The 20,577-nt window shown below is 45.9% G+C and overlaps 1 protein-coding gene across 1 annotated transcript in view; it reads left to right on the top strand.

Annotated features, from left to right (window-relative positions):
• The window catches only part of gfra4a (GDNF family receptor alpha 4a), a 136,731-nt gene that overhangs the window by 80,287 nt on the left and 35,867 nt on the right, over positions 1-20,577 (top strand). Inside the window, exons 4-5 of the mRNA XM_061744286.1 lie at positions 4,646-4,985; positions 11,751-11,860. Coding sequence (XP_061600270.1) covers positions 4,646-4,985; positions 11,751-11,860 — 450 coding nt within the window. The remainder of the gene's footprint in view (positions 1-4,645; positions 4,986-11,750; positions 11,861-20,577) is intronic.

Below are 20,577 nucleotides of genomic sequence, written 5' to 3'. Positions count from 1 at the left end.
TCTAGCATAATTGGCACATAAATGAGAATGAAGAATGTGAACAAAAACACCAGAATTTTGCACATACATGTAGGTATGTGTATATATATATATATATATATATATATATATATATATATATATATATATATATATATATATATATATATATATATATATATATATTTATATTTATATATTTGTGTGCATGTATATATATATATGTGGCACAACCTAGCACAACCATTTGACAGCATGTTTATTTCCCCTTTAAATGGTGCCACATTTGTAAGGAACGTGCATTTGTGGGATGCGCAGCAGAGCTGATTTTGTGGGTGGTGCCCATGAAAAATTTGCCAAATCCTCTCTGCCAATGCCAAACAGCTTATTTTGCTGTTGCTGTTACTCTTGTTTTGAGTTGCTGCCAAGAAGACAGTTTCCTCGCCCTGTCAGCACTTAGGCACCGTAGGATGTCTCCTACTGATTTGCAGTCAACGTTTGCAGGACGATATGGTCGATGGCTTTCTGCCCAGACAATCCAGAACAGACTGTTTGCAGCCAATCTCCGGTCTCACGGGGCTGCCAGGAGTCCTGCCATGACTGCCCCTTCACCACCAGGCCCATTTGCCTCGCTGTCGGCAACACGTGCACTGGAACCTGGGCATGTGGAGGAATGTTATGTGCAGCGATGAGTCCAGATTCTGCCTACAGCGTTGGATCGTAGGCATAAAGTGTGGAGAAGACATGGAGAGCGCTATGGTGATCGCTGCACCGATAGAGTGACATTATTTGGTGGAGGCAGTGTGATGGTGGGGGGTGGCATATCCCTCTCTGTAAAAATGAGATTCGTCATCATAGGAAGTAATCTCAATGCAGAGAGATACAGAGATGAAGTTCTGCAACCGGCGGTGATCTCATACCTCCACAGTCTGGGACTGATCTATATCTTCCAAGGTGACAACAGTCGTACCCAGTAACGGAGCCAGAGGGGGGGCAAGGGGGCGGTCGCCACGGGGCCCACAAGCTCATAGGGCCCAATGATAGGGCCCCGTTTTGTGTGATACGTTCATCTATAATCGTAAATTGTCGGTTATAATAATGATAAAATGTGCATTGTGCGGCCAGTGTAGGCTAATTCTTACTTACAACTGTCCTGAACACATCAGGGTTGTGAGCCAACGCTGATTGGCTGTAAAGCCTGAATTATGGTTCCGTGTTAAATCGACGCAGAGCCTTGCCGTAAGGTACGGCGTAGGGTACGGCGTAGGGTACGGCGTAGGGTACGGCGTAGGGTACGGCGTAGGGTACGGCGTAGGGTACGCCGTAGGGTACGGCGTAGGGTACGCCGTAGGGTACGGCGTAGGGTGCGCCGTAGGGTACGGCGTAGGGTGCGCCGTAGAGTACGGCGTAGGGTGTGCCGTAGGGTACGCCGTAGGATGCGCCGTAGGATGCGCCGTAGGGTGCGGCGTAGGGTGCGCCGTAGGCTACGGCATAGGGTACGGTGTAGGGTACGGCGTAGGGTACGCCGTATCCTACGGCGTAGGGTACGGCGTAGGATACGGCGTAGGATACGGCGTAGGATACGGCGTAGGATACGGCGTAGGATACGGCGTAGGATACGGCGTAGGGTACGCCGTAGGGTACGCCGTAGGGTACGGCAAAGGGTACGGCGTAGGCTCTGCGTTGGTATAACGCGGAACCATAAATCAGCCTTTACAGTTACAGCCAATTTGCCGACTCTGCAAGTTTGCTGCTGTGAAGGAGATGAGCGCTAAACTTTAAAAGAGGACTAAGCATGTACAAAGTTTTGAATGTTATCCTGTTTTCCACGTTACCTGGATTATTTTGTTCGGGCCAAGGGCTATGGAAGAGTCAACTACCATTGGTGAGTCAGTGTAACCTTCATAAATAATGTCTTTATCAGAATGTTGTGGTAGCCTTGACCACCTGCCTATTTGAATGAGCTTTGTGTTGTTGTCAACTAGACCGCCGAGTCTATTCTCTATTATAGAGCTCAGAAATGATGTTATACACCGCTGTGTCTATATCTATTTAGATTGTGTAATTTTAGACCAGTTATGTTTTTTTTGTATTTAAGCTGTATCAAAGATGGAACTGAGTCAGTCCGTGACTATCTGAGTTTTCAACGCCAGGTGATTGACAGCTGTCAGGCCTGTGTGTGTGTGTGTGTGTGTGTGTGTGTGTGTGTGTGTGTGTGTGTGTGTGTGTGTGTGTGTGTGTGTGTGTGTGTGTGTGTGTGTGTGTGTGTGTGTGTGCGTGCGTGCGTGCGTGCGTGCGTGCGTGCGTGCGTGCGTGCGTGCGTGCGTGCGTGCGTGCGTGCGTGCGTGCGTGCGTGCGTGCGTGCGTGCGTGCGTGCGTGCGTGCGTGCGTGCGTGCGTGCGGCATAGGCCTATAGGATTGCTTGGCTCAATAAAAGTGAGAATAAATGTTGTTTGATGGGTAGGATGAGGTGTTGTTGAACGTTAAAATGACTATCATAAGGCCCATGGAGAATGCTCCGCCCCCTCTGTACTGAGACCCGCGCTCCGCCACTGGTCGTCCCCCACAGAGCGGGTTTATCAGAGACCACCTCCAGAATCTGGGAGTGGAGAGGATGGGATGGCCTACAAGCAGTCCTGACCTCAACCCCACTGAACACTTGTGGGACCAGCTTGGGCTCTTCGTCCCAGAGTGACCAACGCAACCTTTGGCTGACTTAAATGCTGGTTGAAGAATGTGATAGCATCCCAGAGCAGTCAGAGACCAGGCTGGGGACCGGCATGAGGAGGAGGTGCTAGACTGTTGTGGCTGTGTATGCTTCTTCCACACGCTACTGAGGCTCCTGTTTGTTAAATGGATAAAGGTTTAAATTGCCAATATGTGTTGTTTCTTCAAATTTCAATTGTCCAATCCACCAAGCACCAAAGAGTAAATTGGCAGAGAAGATTTAGCACATTTTTATTGGGTGTAACTCACATTCTCAGCTCTGCTGCTCATCCCACAAATCCATGTTCTCTACAAAGTTGGCACCGTTTAAAAGAGAAATAAACAGGCTTTCCAATCGTATAAAATGTATTGCCAAGAAGCATTGCTACAACAAAGAAATAATCTACTGAACAAATTTCCTTACTTTTTGTGCTAGTTTGTGCCACATATATACATATACATATACATATATATATATATATATATATATATATATATATATATATATATATATATATATATTAGAAAATTAGAATATTGTGATAAAGTTCTTTATTTTATGTGATGCAAAAATGTCATACATTCTGGATTCATTACAAATCAACTGAAATATTGCAAGCCTTTTATTATTTTAATATTGTTGATCATGGCTTACAGTTTAAGAAAACTCAAATATCCTATCTCAAAAAATTGAATATTCTGGGAATCTTAATATTAAACTGTAAACCATAATCAGCAATATTAAAATAATAAAAGGCTTGCAATATTTCATTTGATTTGTAATGAATCCAGAATGTATGACATTTTTGTTTTTTTAATAGCATTACAGAAAATAAAGAACTTTATCACAATATTCTAATTTTCTGAGACAGTCCTGTTTATATGTGTGTGTGCGTGTGTGTGTGTGTGTGTGTGTGTGTGTGTGTGTGTGTACTGTATGTGTATCCAAAGGGTACAGTTTTGCCTCCACTCCCTCCATCCCGGGGCTTCTGTTACGTCAGGAATACAGCAGCTTGTGCTTTGTGATGGGCTGGTATCTCACTTTACAACATCATTCTTATTTTATATGACTGGTTGTTCTGACTCAAATTCACCAGGAGATGCAACAACAGGCCCTTTACTAACCGATGAGAGGGGCACTATCTACTGAAGGAGCCGAGCACATCGTGGGTATACATTGACTGGGGGTTCACCTGGAGAAACAAAAAGAAAAAAAAACATGAGTGTATAATGATGATTTTGAGAATAACACGGGGGGCTTTCCACTGCCTTCACAGAACTGGCTCATTACTGAGGATTCAGTGGGAGAATGAGCACAGAGGGAGGCAAAGACGAGCAAGAGCAGAAAGAATAGACGGAGGACAAATTGAAGGGAGCCGAGCTGAGGAAAGGAAAAGACAGATGGGGTGGGGATGATAGCAGCACAGCAGCAGGGGCAGAGCAAGGGAGGAAAACGGTGAGTGAAGGAAGGAATCAGGTGAATGAGGGATGGTCCCAGATGAAGGGAAGGAGTGTTGGATAGATGGATGGATGGACGAAGAGGAAGGAGCAGTAATTACAGGCCTTGTGCAGTTGGAGAGATGGAGGAGCCGCATCTTCAGAGCTGCCACTCTGCATTAACCCAGCAGAATGAAACATTCAGCCATTAGGCCTTGGCTGAAACCCATCCAGTGCCCAGGATCATTCAATATTTAACCACCATCATGTTCTATTTATAACAAGAAGGCCTTTCACACATATTCATCTTTTTTGTTCGGTTTGTTGGGCCAAGCTCATGTTTATTTGTTCATTTTAAACACAACACTGCAGCTGAATCTACAGGTGAGAGAGGGACGTCACTCCCAGCTCTAATTAGGACCTAAATTGATTTTAAAGCATTTCCCCCTGGTTTGATTTTCTGTTTTTTTAGACCATGGAAAGTTTTTTTTTTACCACTGATTTGTCTGATTTCTCTTTCCAGAGTCTGAAGTAACGACAGTGAACCGCTGCCTGGATGCTGCCAAGGCGTGTAACATAGATGAGACATGTCAGAAGCTTCGTACGGAGTACGTCTCATCCTGCATCCAGCCATCGGCCCGCTCGGGGCCATGTAATCGACCAAAGTGCAACAAGGCACTGAGGAAGTTCTTTGACCGCGTTCCCCCTGACTACACCCATGAGCTGCTGTTCTGTCCCTGCACTGACACGGCCTGTGCAGAGCGCCGCAGGCAAACCATCGTGCCATCCTGCTCCTACGAAGAGAAGGAGAAGCCCAACTGCCTGGTCCAACTGCGGCTCTGCAAGTCAGATTATGTGTGCAGGTAAAAATGCTGCTTGTTCTATTAGATTACCCGTGTGTGTTTACAGTGTTGTGCATGAACGGGTTCAAAAGAACGCGTTCATTTCTGTGAGAACGTTGAACTGAACGCAACATATTTGCAAATAAAGAACTTGAACGTGAACTTGTTCATTCTGCAGATCATGAACTGGAATTTGAACTGTTCAGATTATGAGTTTCAGCTTCGCTGTTTAGGTCCAATTATTATGGAATACATTTCACCAGCGGGCAGTGCACATTTAAAATACTCGATGAGACGACGACTTCACACTACATTACCCACAATGCAGTGAACACTAGTATAGCAACGGGCACCAGCTTGCATGCCAACGGCAGCCCGAGCCCGGTGCAGTCAGTACATGACCAATGAAGACAGAGACGTTGCAGACGCAGATGATGATCCATTTATGATTATCTGCGGGAATTAAACATTGTCTCCCAAATAGTCAGACGGTAAAAATCTAACCTTTCTGTGTAAATTATGTCCACCTGCGCTGAGAAAACAAGTCCGGGCTTCTGCCTCGTCAACTTCACATTTGAAACGTCATGTGGAGTTATATGGAGCCAAATCAAGGCCAAAAGTTTTGCTAATTTGAAAATAAAATTTGAACCTGTAAAATTTTTTTACAGTTAAAATTTTTTTTTTTTTCAGTATCAGATCTTTTTTTCAGTTTCACATCTTTTTTTTTTTAGTTTCACATCTTTTTTTTCAGGTTCAGATTTGTTTTCAGTTTCAGACTTTTGGCCCCGATCTGGCGTAGGGGGCGTGGCATCAACTGAGAGGGGCGTGGAATCATGAGTGACAGCATAACAGAGAAGGCGGAGGACGTTCCTCAGTCATGTTGCCTTCAGGAAACGTAGGTTGCAGAAGTTATCAGTAGAAGTATGATTCAACACTGTATATACACCATATTCACATGATTGACAGTGGAAAAAACGCTCCGGTCCGCCAGGACAAGTTTTTTCCACTGCCAATCACGAGTCCTTGACAATCAAACAAAGTGATCAGGAAAGAGCAAGAAGACCCAACAGCCCCAAACGACCCCAGTCCCACTGCTGCTCCTTCAGGGGGAGGATTTACCTGCAACAGGTAGACACACTGATAATGGACTACATTGTTGGAGATTTACAGCCTCTGAGTAAAGTTGAAAAGCCACTAGGACAATACATGATTGTAAACAGTGAACAGTTTTAGGATAGGGGGGCGTTTCATTCATACCTAAAAATATTGAAATGAACTGAATTTGAACTAGTTCAAAGTGAAAATGGTGAACTATGAACGTGAACTGTTCATTTTTAAACTATGTGAACGGATTTGAACTAGTTCATGAGAAGTATGAACTTGCACAACACTGGATCTCACAGGGCCGAGCCCACTTTAGAATTTTGTTCGATCGCACATTTGAACAAAATCATGTGGGGGTAGTTGGACCCCCACATGAGAAAAGTGTTCTGTCCAGACGATGTGTTGAGAACAATCTGGAAAAACTCCCAGATCTGGGAGCCAGAACGAGTATCTTTGTTCTTGCAGAGCATGAACACCCTTAAGACAGAGCAAACATTCGTACTCACCGTTTTGCATAATTACAGCATCCTCTGATATTTATTCTGTCACTCCATTTTCTATATCCTCTTCATCCTGTTCAGGACTGCAGGTCCTCAGGAGAGAAGTGTAACCTTCACAGGTTAGCGGTCCGTCACAGGCCACGCAGAGACAAGTGAGCTAAAGAGCCATGCATGCTCACGCTCAGTCTCTTACTCACCTGAATATCTGTGTTTAAACCGCGGGAGAAGGCCGGAGGGTCCAATGAAGGTGTCATGAAGGACTAATATAGAGGAACAAAATCAGCCAGAAGTCTCTAGTTTACTTTTCTAGTGAGATGTTATTTTGTATTAAATTCTGTCACCTTTTTTTTTGTCATTTCCATTTAATCATGATGTGAGAAAGCCATCCTAACCGCACATTCCCCTATCTACGTATTGATTATGCATCAGGGCAGGATTCTAATGCATCTGGAACCAGATGTATTAAAATCCTGCCCTGAAGCTCTGATGTACAAGGCTTTGAGAGAGCTGAGTAATGCAACGTTCAATAAGGCTGAGTTACATTAAGAGACAAAAGGTAAGGTGGCACATAAAAGAAGAAACTGGGGTTTGTTTTTACAGAGTGGCAGGTTCTTTTGTTTGACTTGTTACCAAACTCCCACCTATGGCTACAAAGCCATTCTGGGTTTTGTTTGATGTATCAACTTCCTGAGAAAATTAATATTAGTATCTTTGTTTCGTCATGTGTTTTAATCAGCAACTTTTTATTCATAGATTTTCTCATCTTCTCGTATTAAAATCATATTTATTCTAAAAGGTTCACACCTGCAGAATTGCACGTAAATCACAGAGGAGGTGTTGTACGTAAGGTCTAGAGGAGTACTGTACTTAACTTCGAGACAAAGCCTTAGCAGGTTTTAAAAAGTGCCTGGGGAATATGTTGTAAAAAGTCTCCACTTAAAGAGCACTGAGATTAGATAGACAGGTGCTTTGACTCATATTTAGTTATAGTCTGCCAAGAAAAATATCCACCAATTGTATCTTTAGACTTAGTTTTAACGCCAAAGCAGAGAGTTTGCATCAGGCACAGAGATGTACTGTAGCAGGTCTGCTCCTTAGTTTGAACCCACCAACCCAGCTTTATCCATGATGGTTTCTTTCTTCTCCGTGGCAGTCAAAGCTCATAGACCAAAGACGGCAACAAGGCCAGGAGGCAAGCAGGAGGAGCCGAGTAAAAAACACCACCTGCTTCAGGAGTCCCTTGCTATTTCAGCCTCCACCTCAGACTTGGTGCAAACTTTTAAGACTTAACTCACCACAACAGCCTCGGTTAACTTTTTCACCATTTCCATCAGTACTGGATCTAGCAGTGGGCTTTGTGTGACGACTATACAAAGCAACCACAACGGCTGCAGAATCGCTGCTGAATGGGGCCTTGAAGAACAGTCGTTAATATGTAGATGCCTTCTGTTGATGGTTGCAGCTCTGCCCATGTCTCATGCTTCCTTTCTATGATTTGTTGTACAGTAATCCCTGGTTTTTCGCGGGAGTTACGTTCCAAAATGAACCCGTGATAAGTGAAATCCGCGAAGTAGCAACCTTCTTCTTTTTTTTTTAACAATTATTATACAAGGCTTCAAATTGCAGAGATCAGCCCCACCCCACCGCGACCCGATTAATTGAATTTGAACGGGAGAAAATGAAAAATTATTAAAAAATACAGTAAGTACAGTAGGACAGATTGTGACTGGCTTGTATTTCTCTGCTCTTCTGATGCCGCTGCATCCTGACTCGCTCTATAGGGTCTTTTTCTCCTAAAACCGCGGTGCAGCTGTGTTTTTTCCAGAGAAGAACATAGTTATGGGTCATTGTTGTCGCTCTTTTTTCTTCTGTGCAAAAGTATTCTTATAAACCAACATGCCACCATGGATTATATCTGAGAACTGGAATAATAATACATTTTATTTATAGGGCGCCTTTCATGGCACTCAAGGTCGCCGTACAACATCAAATACAGTCGATAAAATAATTAAGACAGACTCATAAAATATAAACAGACTGCACAGAACCCGTAGCAGAGCAGCCACAAACAGGGCAACATCAGGTCTCATATGCCAGTCTGAAGATGTGGGTTTTGAGGAGGGACTTGAAAAGGGAGAAGGAGTCAGTGTTCCTGAGGTCAGGGGGGAGGGAGTTCCAGAGATGAAGGGCAGAGTGGCTGAAAGCTCTAGACCCCATGGTGGACAGACGGACTGGGGGGACAGTGAGGGTGATGAAGAGGCAGACCTGAGAGACCGGGTGGGGACATTGATGTGAAGGAGGTCAGAGAGGTATGAGGGAGAGAGGTTGTGGATGGCCTTAAATGTATGGAGGAGGATTTTATAGTTGATCCGGTGTTTGATGGGGAGCCAGTGGAGTTGGTGTAGAACGGGAGTGATGTGACTGGTGGAAGGTGTGATGAACGATTCATCAAAGGTCCCGTTCTTGAGCTGCTGAAGCTCATTGGTCGTTCTCAGCTTGTTTTGCTAGCAACCAACGTTATTGACACAGGAAGTGAAGAAGCAGGGAGACTGTTTAGCCAATCAGAATGCAGAACACTATGCACGACGTGAAAGGTGAACCGCGTTATAGCGAGGGATCACTGTATGCCAAAATAATGGCGTCCAGAGGGCGTTTCCTCCGCACCCTTCGGTACTGCTCCATGAAAGTCAAAGAGGAATCCAGAGGAACCAGACTCATTCTTCTGATGGAAGAGGAAAAGCAATAAGGCGTTGGGCGAGCTACACTGGCAGAGCAACTGTAACAGTGTCGATTTTCATTTAAATCTCTGAAATATTAAAAAAGCCACCCAGCCTTGGTCCACCATCAGATCATTAGATTGTTAATTGACTGTCGTGAAGCTCTACCCAGTTAATCGTCACGCTTCTGAGCAGCGGCTCATCATTGTTCTTTTAAACAGGATGGGCTTTGTTGGTGTGGTGGTCTTCCACAATGACTTTCCCTAAGGACAATAAACAGCATTATGTTCCCTGGAAGATGTCTGCCTAATGTGATATGTTCATTTAGATTTAATTAGACAGTTGCGTTTAATTAATTCAATTGTTATACTCATTAACTGCGTTTAATTAGTTCAGTTAAATTCTGCATTCGTTTTCCGAGGGACACAGTCTGGCAACACGTGAAAGAGTCATTATTATAAACGGCTATTATCACCCGGGATCCACTGAGATGCCAGGATGCTCAGAAAATAGTTCATGCTGAGCAGCTGATAAAAAATGGACTCTCCATGAGATGTGTTATCTGAATGTTTTGACTCGGCTTTAACTCTCTGTTTATGTGAGCGATTGGATTCACATCTGAAAGAATTTTCAATCAGAGAGCCAACGATATCGTCCAAAGTGTCGCAGAGTCGTCCAGCGTTCCTCTCTCAGGAACATGGACCCCTCCGACCATCATGTCTGTCTCTTGTCTCTGACAGCAAATGTCCCCTTGCCTTTAATCTAGTTCCTCTTCAAATGTCAAGAAGATAACGGCATTCATCTGTCATGGCTATCGATCAGCTATTATGCTCCCTCGAATGGAGCGTCTCAAGGCCCAGCAATCCGCAGCAGTCACTTGGAATTACCCGGCCGCCTGCAGAGGATGCATTCACTCGCTGCACAAGCTTGAGTTTTATGCACATCATTACAATGACATGAAAAATGAGAGCAGAACAGACAGCTGTGCTGCCCTGAGGGGGATCCCGATGCAAATGCTAGTAAGTGGGCGGCCAGTGATGCGATATGATTGCCTTATATGATGATGAAGTTTATGAGGTTAGATGTTTGGGTGGCAGCAGGAAAAGGTAAGGGAGGAAAGGCAGAGGGGGGTCTGGGAGCAAGTTATTTATGTGGAACATCCATATTTGTCTAATCTCCTCTCAGCCAGGCCCCGCCACACAGCAGCCCAAAGAATGTAGAGAGCAAAGACAAGGCCTATCGTGGGCCCTCATTGACACTTCACAGCCTGGCAGTCTTCCAAAAGACAAGTGACTGGGGGAAGAGACGAGGAAGGGGATGAGACAGGGATGAATGTCACCAGAGGTGACTGGATTATGAGCTGAACTCCTGCAGAGCACTTCAAAGGCAAAGAAACTTGATGTATGAGTATAGGCAAAGATACTCTATACCGAAGATAGCGCATTACCGTTACTGCCAATGGTATGACATGGTTTACACTTCCTGTCTCCTAAGTGGGCGTCGTCGCCCCTCTCCCCACATCGTTTTGGAACATACAACACTAGATACAGTACAACTTTCTTTCAAAAAGACTTAAAGGAGCATGAGGCTCCTTTTAAGAAATGAGACTCTCTAGCACCACCCTTCACCACGACGGCCGTCGGGGGTACTGCAACCAACAGCGAAGCCGGCACGGGAGAACGGGGAGAACGGGGAGAACGGGGAGAACGCACATGCAGCGTCATGTGACGTCACATCCGCAGCCCAGCGCGGGAAATTCGGGACCGAATTGCAGCACATTTTGCAGCACACTAGAGGGCTCATTCTTTTTGGTTTGGAACGCTTCATCTGACATTATTACTAGAAAACTTAAAATGTATACGAATTGTTTTCATAAATCCTGCCACAATCCGGCCTCAAGCTCCTTTAAATAATAAAAATAACAGTATTATTAAGCAAAGAAGCAAGTTTTAATTTTGTTTTAAACTTCATTTTATCCGATGGGAAAACAATGAGAGCCAAATCTGGCGAGAGTGTGTTGCTCAGACAGAGACAGGTCTCAAACAATGTTCATTTTCTCCTAATCTGTCGGTCTGAAAATTTCCATTTTGGTGTCAGAATGTTCTGAAGGTTTGTGGCTTTTGAAAAATGGGTCCCGTATTTATTTAGGTTACTATGGGGCGAAGGAATTGGTAATAATCTGTGCTCACGTTCACTTTTCCCATAGGACTCAATAGACTCAGGACCTACTTCCTGTCTCCTAAAGGGGCGGGGCAGTCACGTGACACAGATACAAGAAACCGAACCGTAGTGGGCTGTCTCGTTTATTGAACGTCTCTGGTATAGGCATGCAGATAAGTATTGTGGGTTTTTTTAGATCCACAATGCTGCTGCTGAGAGAAAGCACCTGACCAACATTCAGCAGCACGGTGCGTGTGGTTGCCAAGTCCAAATAAATGATGAATGGCGTGTTACTGCTCCCACAGGTCTCGCTGGGCACAGTTCCAGTACGACTGCCAGCCCTCCGAGCTGAGCACCAACGGCTGCAAGCAGGAGAACTACGGAGCATGTCTTCTCGCATACACCGGCCTGATAGGTAAGAACTAAATCTGTCTGCAGCCAGCTCTGGTATCTCCCAGCGTCTGTGATGGATCGGGAACCAAACACTTTTACAGAGAGGGAAGAGAAGAGCCGACAAGTGAAGCGAGCAAACTCTAAAGAATGATGGCGGATGGCGATGAAAACTTGCTTCAATGATCGATGGGGCGCTGGTTAATTTGGCTGCAGCGTGCCCAGCCAAATCGCTGTTATTATAAGTCGCACAATTACAACTATTGACTGCTGTTTTGACAGAATTATCCCAGACGTGACCATGGGCGGGAGCGCATGAAGGCATACAATACAGCAATTATGCTTTAGATAAAAACTTAACAAATGATCACATAATGAGCAAAATGTTGTTAAAAACCACTCAATTTAAACATGACAACAAGGGACGACAATACCAAGCTAACGACCGGAGTCGCAGGGATAAAGAAGCCGTTTTATTCCTATGGAGCTAAAGGAGAGAGACAGACAGACGGAGATCTGGCTGCTATTGATCATTGGATACAGGTGAAGAAGAAATGAGGCGTTGACATGTTGTTGTTTAAAAGTGTGGAACCCAGACAACTGATTGAGATAAATCAAAATTTTTTTGTCATTGTGTATGTCAGGGGTTCTTAACCTTTCTGACCTCGAGGCCCAATTTTTTCAGTACAGAGCGGCCCAGGGCCCAAGCAAAAACCTTATAAAATGATCACGGACTTTTATGAAACATGTGAGTGTTAACATGCACACGTCAAGCTTGATTTATACCAGGACAAATCAATCAGTTCAGGCTTATTAATAAAAAAAGATCAATAATTAGATTTTACTTAAATAAAAAAGGAAGGACTCAGAATAAAATATATATACATATAAATCAATCAATGGATGGCAGTAGAGCGGGTCGTCCAATGATCGGAAGGTCGGCAGTTCAAATCCCGCTCCGTCCCAGTGGCTGTCATAGTGTCCTTGGGCAAGACACCTTACCCACCTTGCCCCGTTTGAATGTTTTTGAATGTTTGGTGGTGGTCGGAGGGGCCGACTGACGCTTCTGTCAGTCTGCAAGGCAGCTGTGGCTACAAACGTAGCTACCACCACCGGTGAGGATGTTTATGAATGAATAATGGTCTCTGTAAAAAGCTCTCTGGGTGCCTTGAAGGGCGCTATATAAAACCAAGCCATTATTATTAATAAAAAGTAAAATACATTAAAAATAATGTTTTTAAATTAAATAAACTGTAAATAAAATTGAAATAAAGTGCAAATGAAACTATATTTGTGCATAGCAGAACCAGAATAATCTTTATTTTCTTTCATATACATATTAACAAAAAAAATACAATTCCCTTTTTATCTGCAGCTCTTAATGAGACACTTGGGCCTGCCTCTGAGACACAATCAGGTCCAGTCTGGGTGGAATGGGGGAGAGGCTCACTCTCAGAGTAGCATCCAGCGTTGCTCTGAGTCTGTTTCGGGCTTAGTAGCACTGGAAGAAAAATAAAGGATAAATGATCAGGCCAGTGATACAGTGTTTCCTCAAACCAGAGCTTTTAGTTATCTTTTTAAATCACATTTTACATCAACACTTCTTTGCAAACTGTTAAGTTTAAAGCATATTTTAAATCATATCTGTAAACTGCACACTTAAGTTACTTTAGGTTTAACCTGCAGTACACAAATGGTAAAATACATTCAAACCAAAATCTTAATAAAGCTACAAAATAATATAGCCTACAAGCAACAAACAATTTCTTATTAGCTCATTACCTTCAATAAGTCTTGTGAAAATGAACTTTATCTCAGGGAAATTCACCTTTTTAATACAAAAACTGCTACATACATAGTAACTAAACAATTAACATGAACAAATATGGTCTTTGCCTTAACGAAATGTAATAAAATACATTCACTCATGCACAACGCATGTCGGTATTGAGTAATTCCACAAGATGGCGGCAAAACGCACGCGTTTACTCTTGAACACAAAGAAAATATACTTTTTAACTTAATAAAACATCACAAAAATATTCTCCTCAAAGCTAAAACATATTAAGAAATTGAGTACCAGTTCCACCGTTAAACTAATTTAAAACATACCTGGAAAATAAAGGATCACAGTGCGCTCGCTCTCCCCCGTTGCTGGGCGCAGACCAAGTAAACGATCCCTTATCCTGGCGGATTTAAAACTATTTTGTGCAAAATAAAGGATCTTAAAATAATAAAGGATAAAGCAGCTAGATGAGTGTCCGAGGTAAATAAAACGTGCCGCGGCATTTCTCCTGTGCTCACCCGTCTTCTTCCTCTGGGTTCCCTCCTCCACCGGCTGGCAGTCAGTAACAGCGCCACCACATGGTCGGGATGCAGTCCCGCGGCCCCCGCGGCCCAAACGTAGAAAACAGAATTTTTTTCGCGGCCCACTAGGGGGCGCTCGCGGCCCAAGTGTGGGCCGCGGCCCTATGGTTAAGAATCAAGGGTGTATGTGAACCTGCCGACCGAAGTACGTGATCAAGGAAATCCTGAAGAGCCCAAAGCAGTTTAATTTGGGGTTTTTTGTCACGTTATGCTTAAAGTTGACAAAAGATCAGGGTTCTGGTTGATCAATCCAATACCTGTACCCTATTCTTCTTCTTCTTCTTCTTCTTCTGCCGTTTTGGCGGGAAAAGGTGTAATATGTTGACAGGGTGGTGAAACATGTTGCTCTAAAATCTATTCACTTTTTTTTGAATTACTGCTGTCATTTATGGATCAAATCAAATCCAACATTATTTATATAACCCATTTCAACAGCCTAAGTTGATCAAAGTGAAGGAACATGGTGTTCTTATGTGCCAAAAGTGAACCTGAACAAGTAGGTTTTGAGTTTGGCTGGTTGCAGGTCAGAGATGGTACGTTGCTCAGGGGGAAGAGTTTGGGAACTGCAAGGTTTGCTCCTCGACCGCGGGACTTCTTAAGCCGGGCAGACACTGTGTGATATTTTAAATTGTTTGATTCAGCCCCATCTCAAACTGCACAACTAGATCGCTGAGATCAAAAGTTCACAGCCCACGATTTATGGTCTCACACTGTACGACCCGATACTCTTTTGCGACCCGTCTGCTCACACTATACGATCATAATCTTCACTTCGGACTTCTGTGTACTGGAACTGCAACGTCAAAAAGAAGTAGAAGAGGAGGAACCCGGAAGTGGGAGACACCGAAGATGCTCAGCAAAAACAAACGCGCTGCTTTAAGCCTGAATTATGTATCCGCGTTAAATCGACGGCGTAGGCTCTGCGTTGGTGTAACACGGAACCATAAATCAGCCTTTAGCAATCAGTGCCATTCTGTGTTGCGATAAAAGAAAAAAGATCAGACAACGTCGTTATTGGAGAAGGAATTGGCTGGGCAGACGTGGGAAATGCAGTCTTTTTTCTGCTATTAAAACATGATTTGTAATGTGAACTTTAAACTACAAATAATAGTTTTTGACGTGACGTCAGAGATTGTGCATGCTCTCTGTGAAAGGATGAGGCCAATCGGGTCGTAGCTGATTCAACTGTGATTCCTTCACGAGGAGCGACCAGGATTTCAAACACGTTTGATTTTCTTGCGAGCACATGATTTGTGATCGGGAGCTCGTCGTGAGGTGTTACTCTCTCGTCGTGAGGTGTTACTCTCTCGTCGTGAGGTGTTAATCTCTCGTTGTTACCCCACGTACACTGCACGAGGCACGACCAACGATTGGGTCGAAATCCGGCCCGATCCAAAAAATAGTTGCACGAGTGGAAAATCGGCTCAAAACGAGCCGATAATCGCACAGTGTCTGCCCGGCTTAACAGATGCAGAACACAGAGCTCTATTAGGTTGGTGAAGACTTAAAAGCTCTCATAAATATGGAGGTGCAACACCATTAACGCGGTGGTGAAGCTGAGGGGCCAAAGATACTGTGGATACCACACCGCTGGGCTGCTCGGAGGAGAAAACACTGCACACTCCGTTCTGCTCTCATTCAAACAGAGAAAATGATGTGACAGGCAGTTGGATGTCATCCAAACAACTGTGAATGGAATTGAATGCGCTTGATGAGCAGGGCATAATAAGCAGATAGATTTGTAAATCATTTCCATACAGATGAAAGGAGACATTATGTTGTGAGCTAACTGACTCTAATGGCAGCATGTATAAGGGAAATAGAACAGGGCCTAAGATGGATCCCGGTGGTACCCCAAAGGTCAGAGGAGCTGAGGAAAAAGAAAGGTTATTGGTCATATTGGAGAAACTCCTGTCTGTTAAACACAAGCTAAACCTCTGCAGCACAGGACCTGAATGGCCAACAAGTTGATTGAAGTGTTTCTGTCAGGGTTTGACACTTCCCCCCAGTGTTTGTAACTTTCAGTTCTGTCTTGCCCCGCCTGTGTCCCATCTGCCCTGATTGTGTCCACACCTGTGTCTCGTTATCCCCTCAGTATATCTTGTCTTGTCATTCCTTGGTTCCCTGTCGGTCCGTACTGGTTCTTCCCTCCATGTCTCCTCGTCGGTTTTCCCTGTTCCTGGTTTTTGTTTATCCTGCTCTGCAGCGCCTTGTGTTTTGCCTTTTTTGGATTAAATCCTTTTGTTTTTGAGAACTCCTGCCCCTGGCCTCCCTCTCTCTCCCTGCACTTGGGTCCTTTAAAAACCATACCACAACAGAACGGACCGACCAACATGGACCCAGCGGGAGAGTATATTACTCTTTTTGAGTTCTTCCGCCGAGAGGCAGAGAAAAATGGGGACCCCTTTCTGGGAACCTGCCAGGCTCGAGGCGGGCCCGGGGGTTCTCAGCCCCAGGGGAAGCAACGGCGTCAGCGCCAGCCCCAGCCTGTTCCGGTGGGGGCCCTGGACGCACCTCTTCCTGTTCCCGAGGTGGTCCTGGACGCATTCCAGCCTGTTCCCCCCTTCTGGGGAACACGCCTGGCTCGAGGCGGGCCCGGGGGTTCTCAGCCCCAGGGGAAGCGACGGCGCCAGCGCCAGCCCCAGCCTGTTCCTGCTCCAGCGGTGGTCCTGGACGCATCACTCCCTGTTCCTGCTCCGGCGGTGGTCCTGGACGCATCACTCCCTGTTCCTGCTCCGGCGGTGGTCCTGGACGCATCGCTCCCTGTTCCTGCTCCGGCGGTGGTCCTGGACGCATCACTCCCTGTTCCTGCTCCGGCGGTGGTCCTGGACGCATCGCTCCCTGTTCCTGCTCCGGCGGTGGTCCTGGACGCATCGCTCCCTGTTCCTGCTCCAGCGGTGGTCCTGGACGCATCGCCCCCTGTTCTGGCTCCAGCGGTGGTCCTGGACGCCTCAGCTCCTGCTGGAGTTCCTCCTCCGGTGATGGTTCCGGACCCCCCCCAGCCAGCTCCGAGGACCCGTGCCCCCCCTCAGCCAGCTCCGAGGACCCGTGCCCCCCCTCAGCCAGCTCCGAGGACCCGTGCCCCCCCTCAGCCAGCTCCGAGGACCCGTGCCCCCCCTCAGCCAGCTCCGAGGACCCGTGCCCCCCCTCAGCCAGCTCCGAGGACCTGTGTTCCCCCCCAGCCCGCCCTGGATGTGGACTGTGGGGACATCTGGGATCTGTCCCTTGAGGGGGGGCCAGCGCCCCGGACCCGGGTACCCCCGCAGCCGGCACCTCGGACCCGGGTACCCCCGCAGCCGGCACCTCGGACCCGGGTCCCCACTCGGGCAGCTCCGGGGATCCTCTGCCCCCCGACGCCGGCTCCCCGCATCCTGTCTGCTCCTGTTCCGGTTCCCCGCATCCTGTCTGCTCCTGTTCCGGTTCCCCGCATCCTGTCTGCTCCTGTTCCGGTTCCCCGCATCCTGTCTGCCCCGACTCCGGATCCTGAGGCGGTCCCGCAGCCCTCTGTTCCTGAGGCGGTCCCGCAGCCCTCGGTTCCTGAGGCGGTCCCGCAGCCCTCGGTTCCTGAGGCGGTCCCGCAGCCCTCGGTTCCTGAGGCGGTCCCGCAGCCCTCGGTTCCTGAGGCTGTCCCGCAGCCCTCGGTTCCTGAGGCGGTCCCGCAGCCCTCGGTTCCTGAGGCGGTCCCAGAGCCCCGTCAGGTTCCCGAGGCGGTCCCAGAGCCCCGTCAGGTTCCCGAGCCCCGTCAAGTCCCCGAGCCACGCCAAGAATCCCCGTCACGCCCCCCGCCAAGACCCAGGCCTAGGCCTCGGGGACGCCCCCCCGAGCGGTCTCGCTGGTCTGCCCGGTCCCGAGGTCGGCCCCCGGAACTTTGGCCGTGTGTGGCCTGGGCCCTCCTCCAGGCCCCCTCCGCCCACCCTGGGTTAGGACTCTGGGGACATCTGGGATCTGTCCCTTGAGGGGGGGGTACTGTCAGGGTTTGACACTTCCCCCCCAGTGTTTGTAACTTTCAGTTCTGTCTTGCCCCGCCTGTGTCCCATCTGCCCTGATTGTGTCCACACCTGTGTCTCGTTATCCCCTCAGTATATCTTGTCTTGTCATTCCTTGGTTCCCTGTCGGTCCGTACTGGTTCTTCCCTCCATGTCTCCTCGTCGGTTTTCCATGTTCCTGGTTTTTGTTTATCCTGCTCTGCAGCGCCTTGTGTTTTGCCTTTTTTGGATTAAATCCTTTTGTTTTTGAGAACTCCTGCCCCTGGCCTCCCTCTCTCTCCCTGCACTTGGGTCCTTTAAAAACCATACCACAACAGTTTCAGGAGGACGGAGCCGTCCACCGTATCAAATGCTGACAGGAAGAGGTTCGAAATCCAGATTGGAAATTCTCAAAAATATGATTCTCTTCCAAAAATTGGAGCAACTGATAGAGAGAAAAACTTTCTCTTCAGCCTTAGCAAAAAAAAAGGAAGATGGGACACTCCTAAAATTTGACAAAACTGTAGTATCAAGATGAAGCCTCTTGAGCAGAGGTCAGACCTTAGCATGCTTAAAAACCGGTACAGATCCTGAACTAAGACAGCTGTTCATGAAAGAGGCAGTCGGTTGGTTTCAACCGCTGGAGCATTTCAGCGAGCAGCGACAAGGACACTGGCTCAAACACACTAAACACAGCAGAAGGTGCAGGAGAAGAGTAGAGACGACCTTTGCCAATGGAGCTGTTACAGCCACATGCCATGACAGGACAAAGCTTTTGGACTTGTTGCTCATTACGGTCGGCTCACCAGAATACTGATTTATCATACTACGATTAGGGGTGTCAAATTACATGTTAATTGCGATTAATTAAAGCAGCACAATGTAACTTTCAGCTTTTGTTCAGTTTGGCGGCGTCTTTGGACAAAAGCGGTAGTGCTTTACCAGTAGTGTGGCAGAGTTCCTACCATCCACCTCCAAGTTACAAAGTGCCAGTGAAGGCGATACAGACCCCTCAGACCATGACAGAGGTTCATTAAACCTGTTGGAAGTTGATGTACCATCACAATGATGATGATGAAATATTATATTAAGGTGGAAAAGTTACATTGTGCTTCTTTAATTATAAGCATATTTAGCGCGTTATGTTTTTTAATCGCTTAATCTATTTTTTAAATCCCTAACTTTACCTTTTCTGTTTGCGAGGTACCTTTATTTTGAAATCTGTGTCCTATAAATATATAAATTACTTTATAAAGCCACTTTTTTGTTGTCATATATCAATGTTTTGATCTGCCACAATAATGTAATGAATTTGAAGGAAAATACCTCAAATTTGAGGGCTTTTTATCAGCAATTTTTAGGTGCGATTAAAAAATAGATTACTTAAATTAATTAATTATAGATCTTAATTAATTAATTAATCAGTCAATTTTTTTAATGGCTTGACAGCACTAACTACAATACATGTTTCCACTGTGTGATGTTCCATCCCTGATGCTTCTGAGCCCAGCGATGTTGACACCACCTGAACAACATAAGATTCATGTACGATAATGTCGAGGAAAAACCCAAAGGAATCCCCTGCTCCTCATTGCCGATCATCATGGGTGTCCGACTTAGGCTTACGCTATTGCCCCACATTTTATATCCCTCTACACTGAGAACGTATCAGGGCGCAAATGTAACAGCTATTCTTCCAAGTTATTTAGTGTGAGTGAATGTGTGTCGGCAGGTATGATTTGCCCCTTCATACACTGTTCTGGTTCTGGTCTTCCCCCTCGCTCCATATGGATCCAAACCCTTAAACAGTAGTTTTGATGGCATCACAAAAACAGTCAATGCCTCATCCGGCATTGTCGACGTATTGCATAGAAGGAAAAATTATTTCCACAGCTGGGTTTGTGTATCATGCCCTGGCTCCTGTGTGCTGCTCACAGACTGATGTTGCCTTACACCCCCCCTTCACATGCAGCTGTGAAAACACAGCAGAAAATCTCCCGCTGTGCAGTGCACATGTGAATAGCAACTGTGAAAAGATTTTCTAGACTTAATTATGTGATATTCCCCCAAACACCTTAGTGTTCATGTGTGAAAACAGATTTTCTGTGTACTCACCCCGCTTTCATCTGTGGCCCTTATTCTACATTTCTGTCACTTTTCCTTCTCCATAAATGCATTTACATGCGCGCTAATATCTCATTCCTAACCTGATTAGAGCAGGACTGTGATGAAAGAAATTGCCATGTAAATGCCTTTATTTGATTATTGCAATCAGAGTAAGGTCATAATCAGACAAGCACAACAAGATTGAATTAGCCAAATTCCTGCTTAACAGGCATTTAACTCCTCAGTATATGTTCTATGCACTTCTGTGGAAACTGCACATTTATGAGGTGTTTATAAGTGGAGC

Source organism: Cololabis saira, chromosome 16 (genome assembly GCF_033807715.1).
Source record: "Cololabis saira isolate AMF1-May2022 chromosome 16, fColSai1.1, whole genome shotgun sequence".
Taxonomy (NCBI): domain Eukaryota; kingdom Metazoa; phylum Chordata; class Actinopteri; order Beloniformes; family Belonidae; genus Cololabis; species Cololabis saira.
This window is presented reverse-complemented; position numbering and strand designations above follow the sequence as displayed.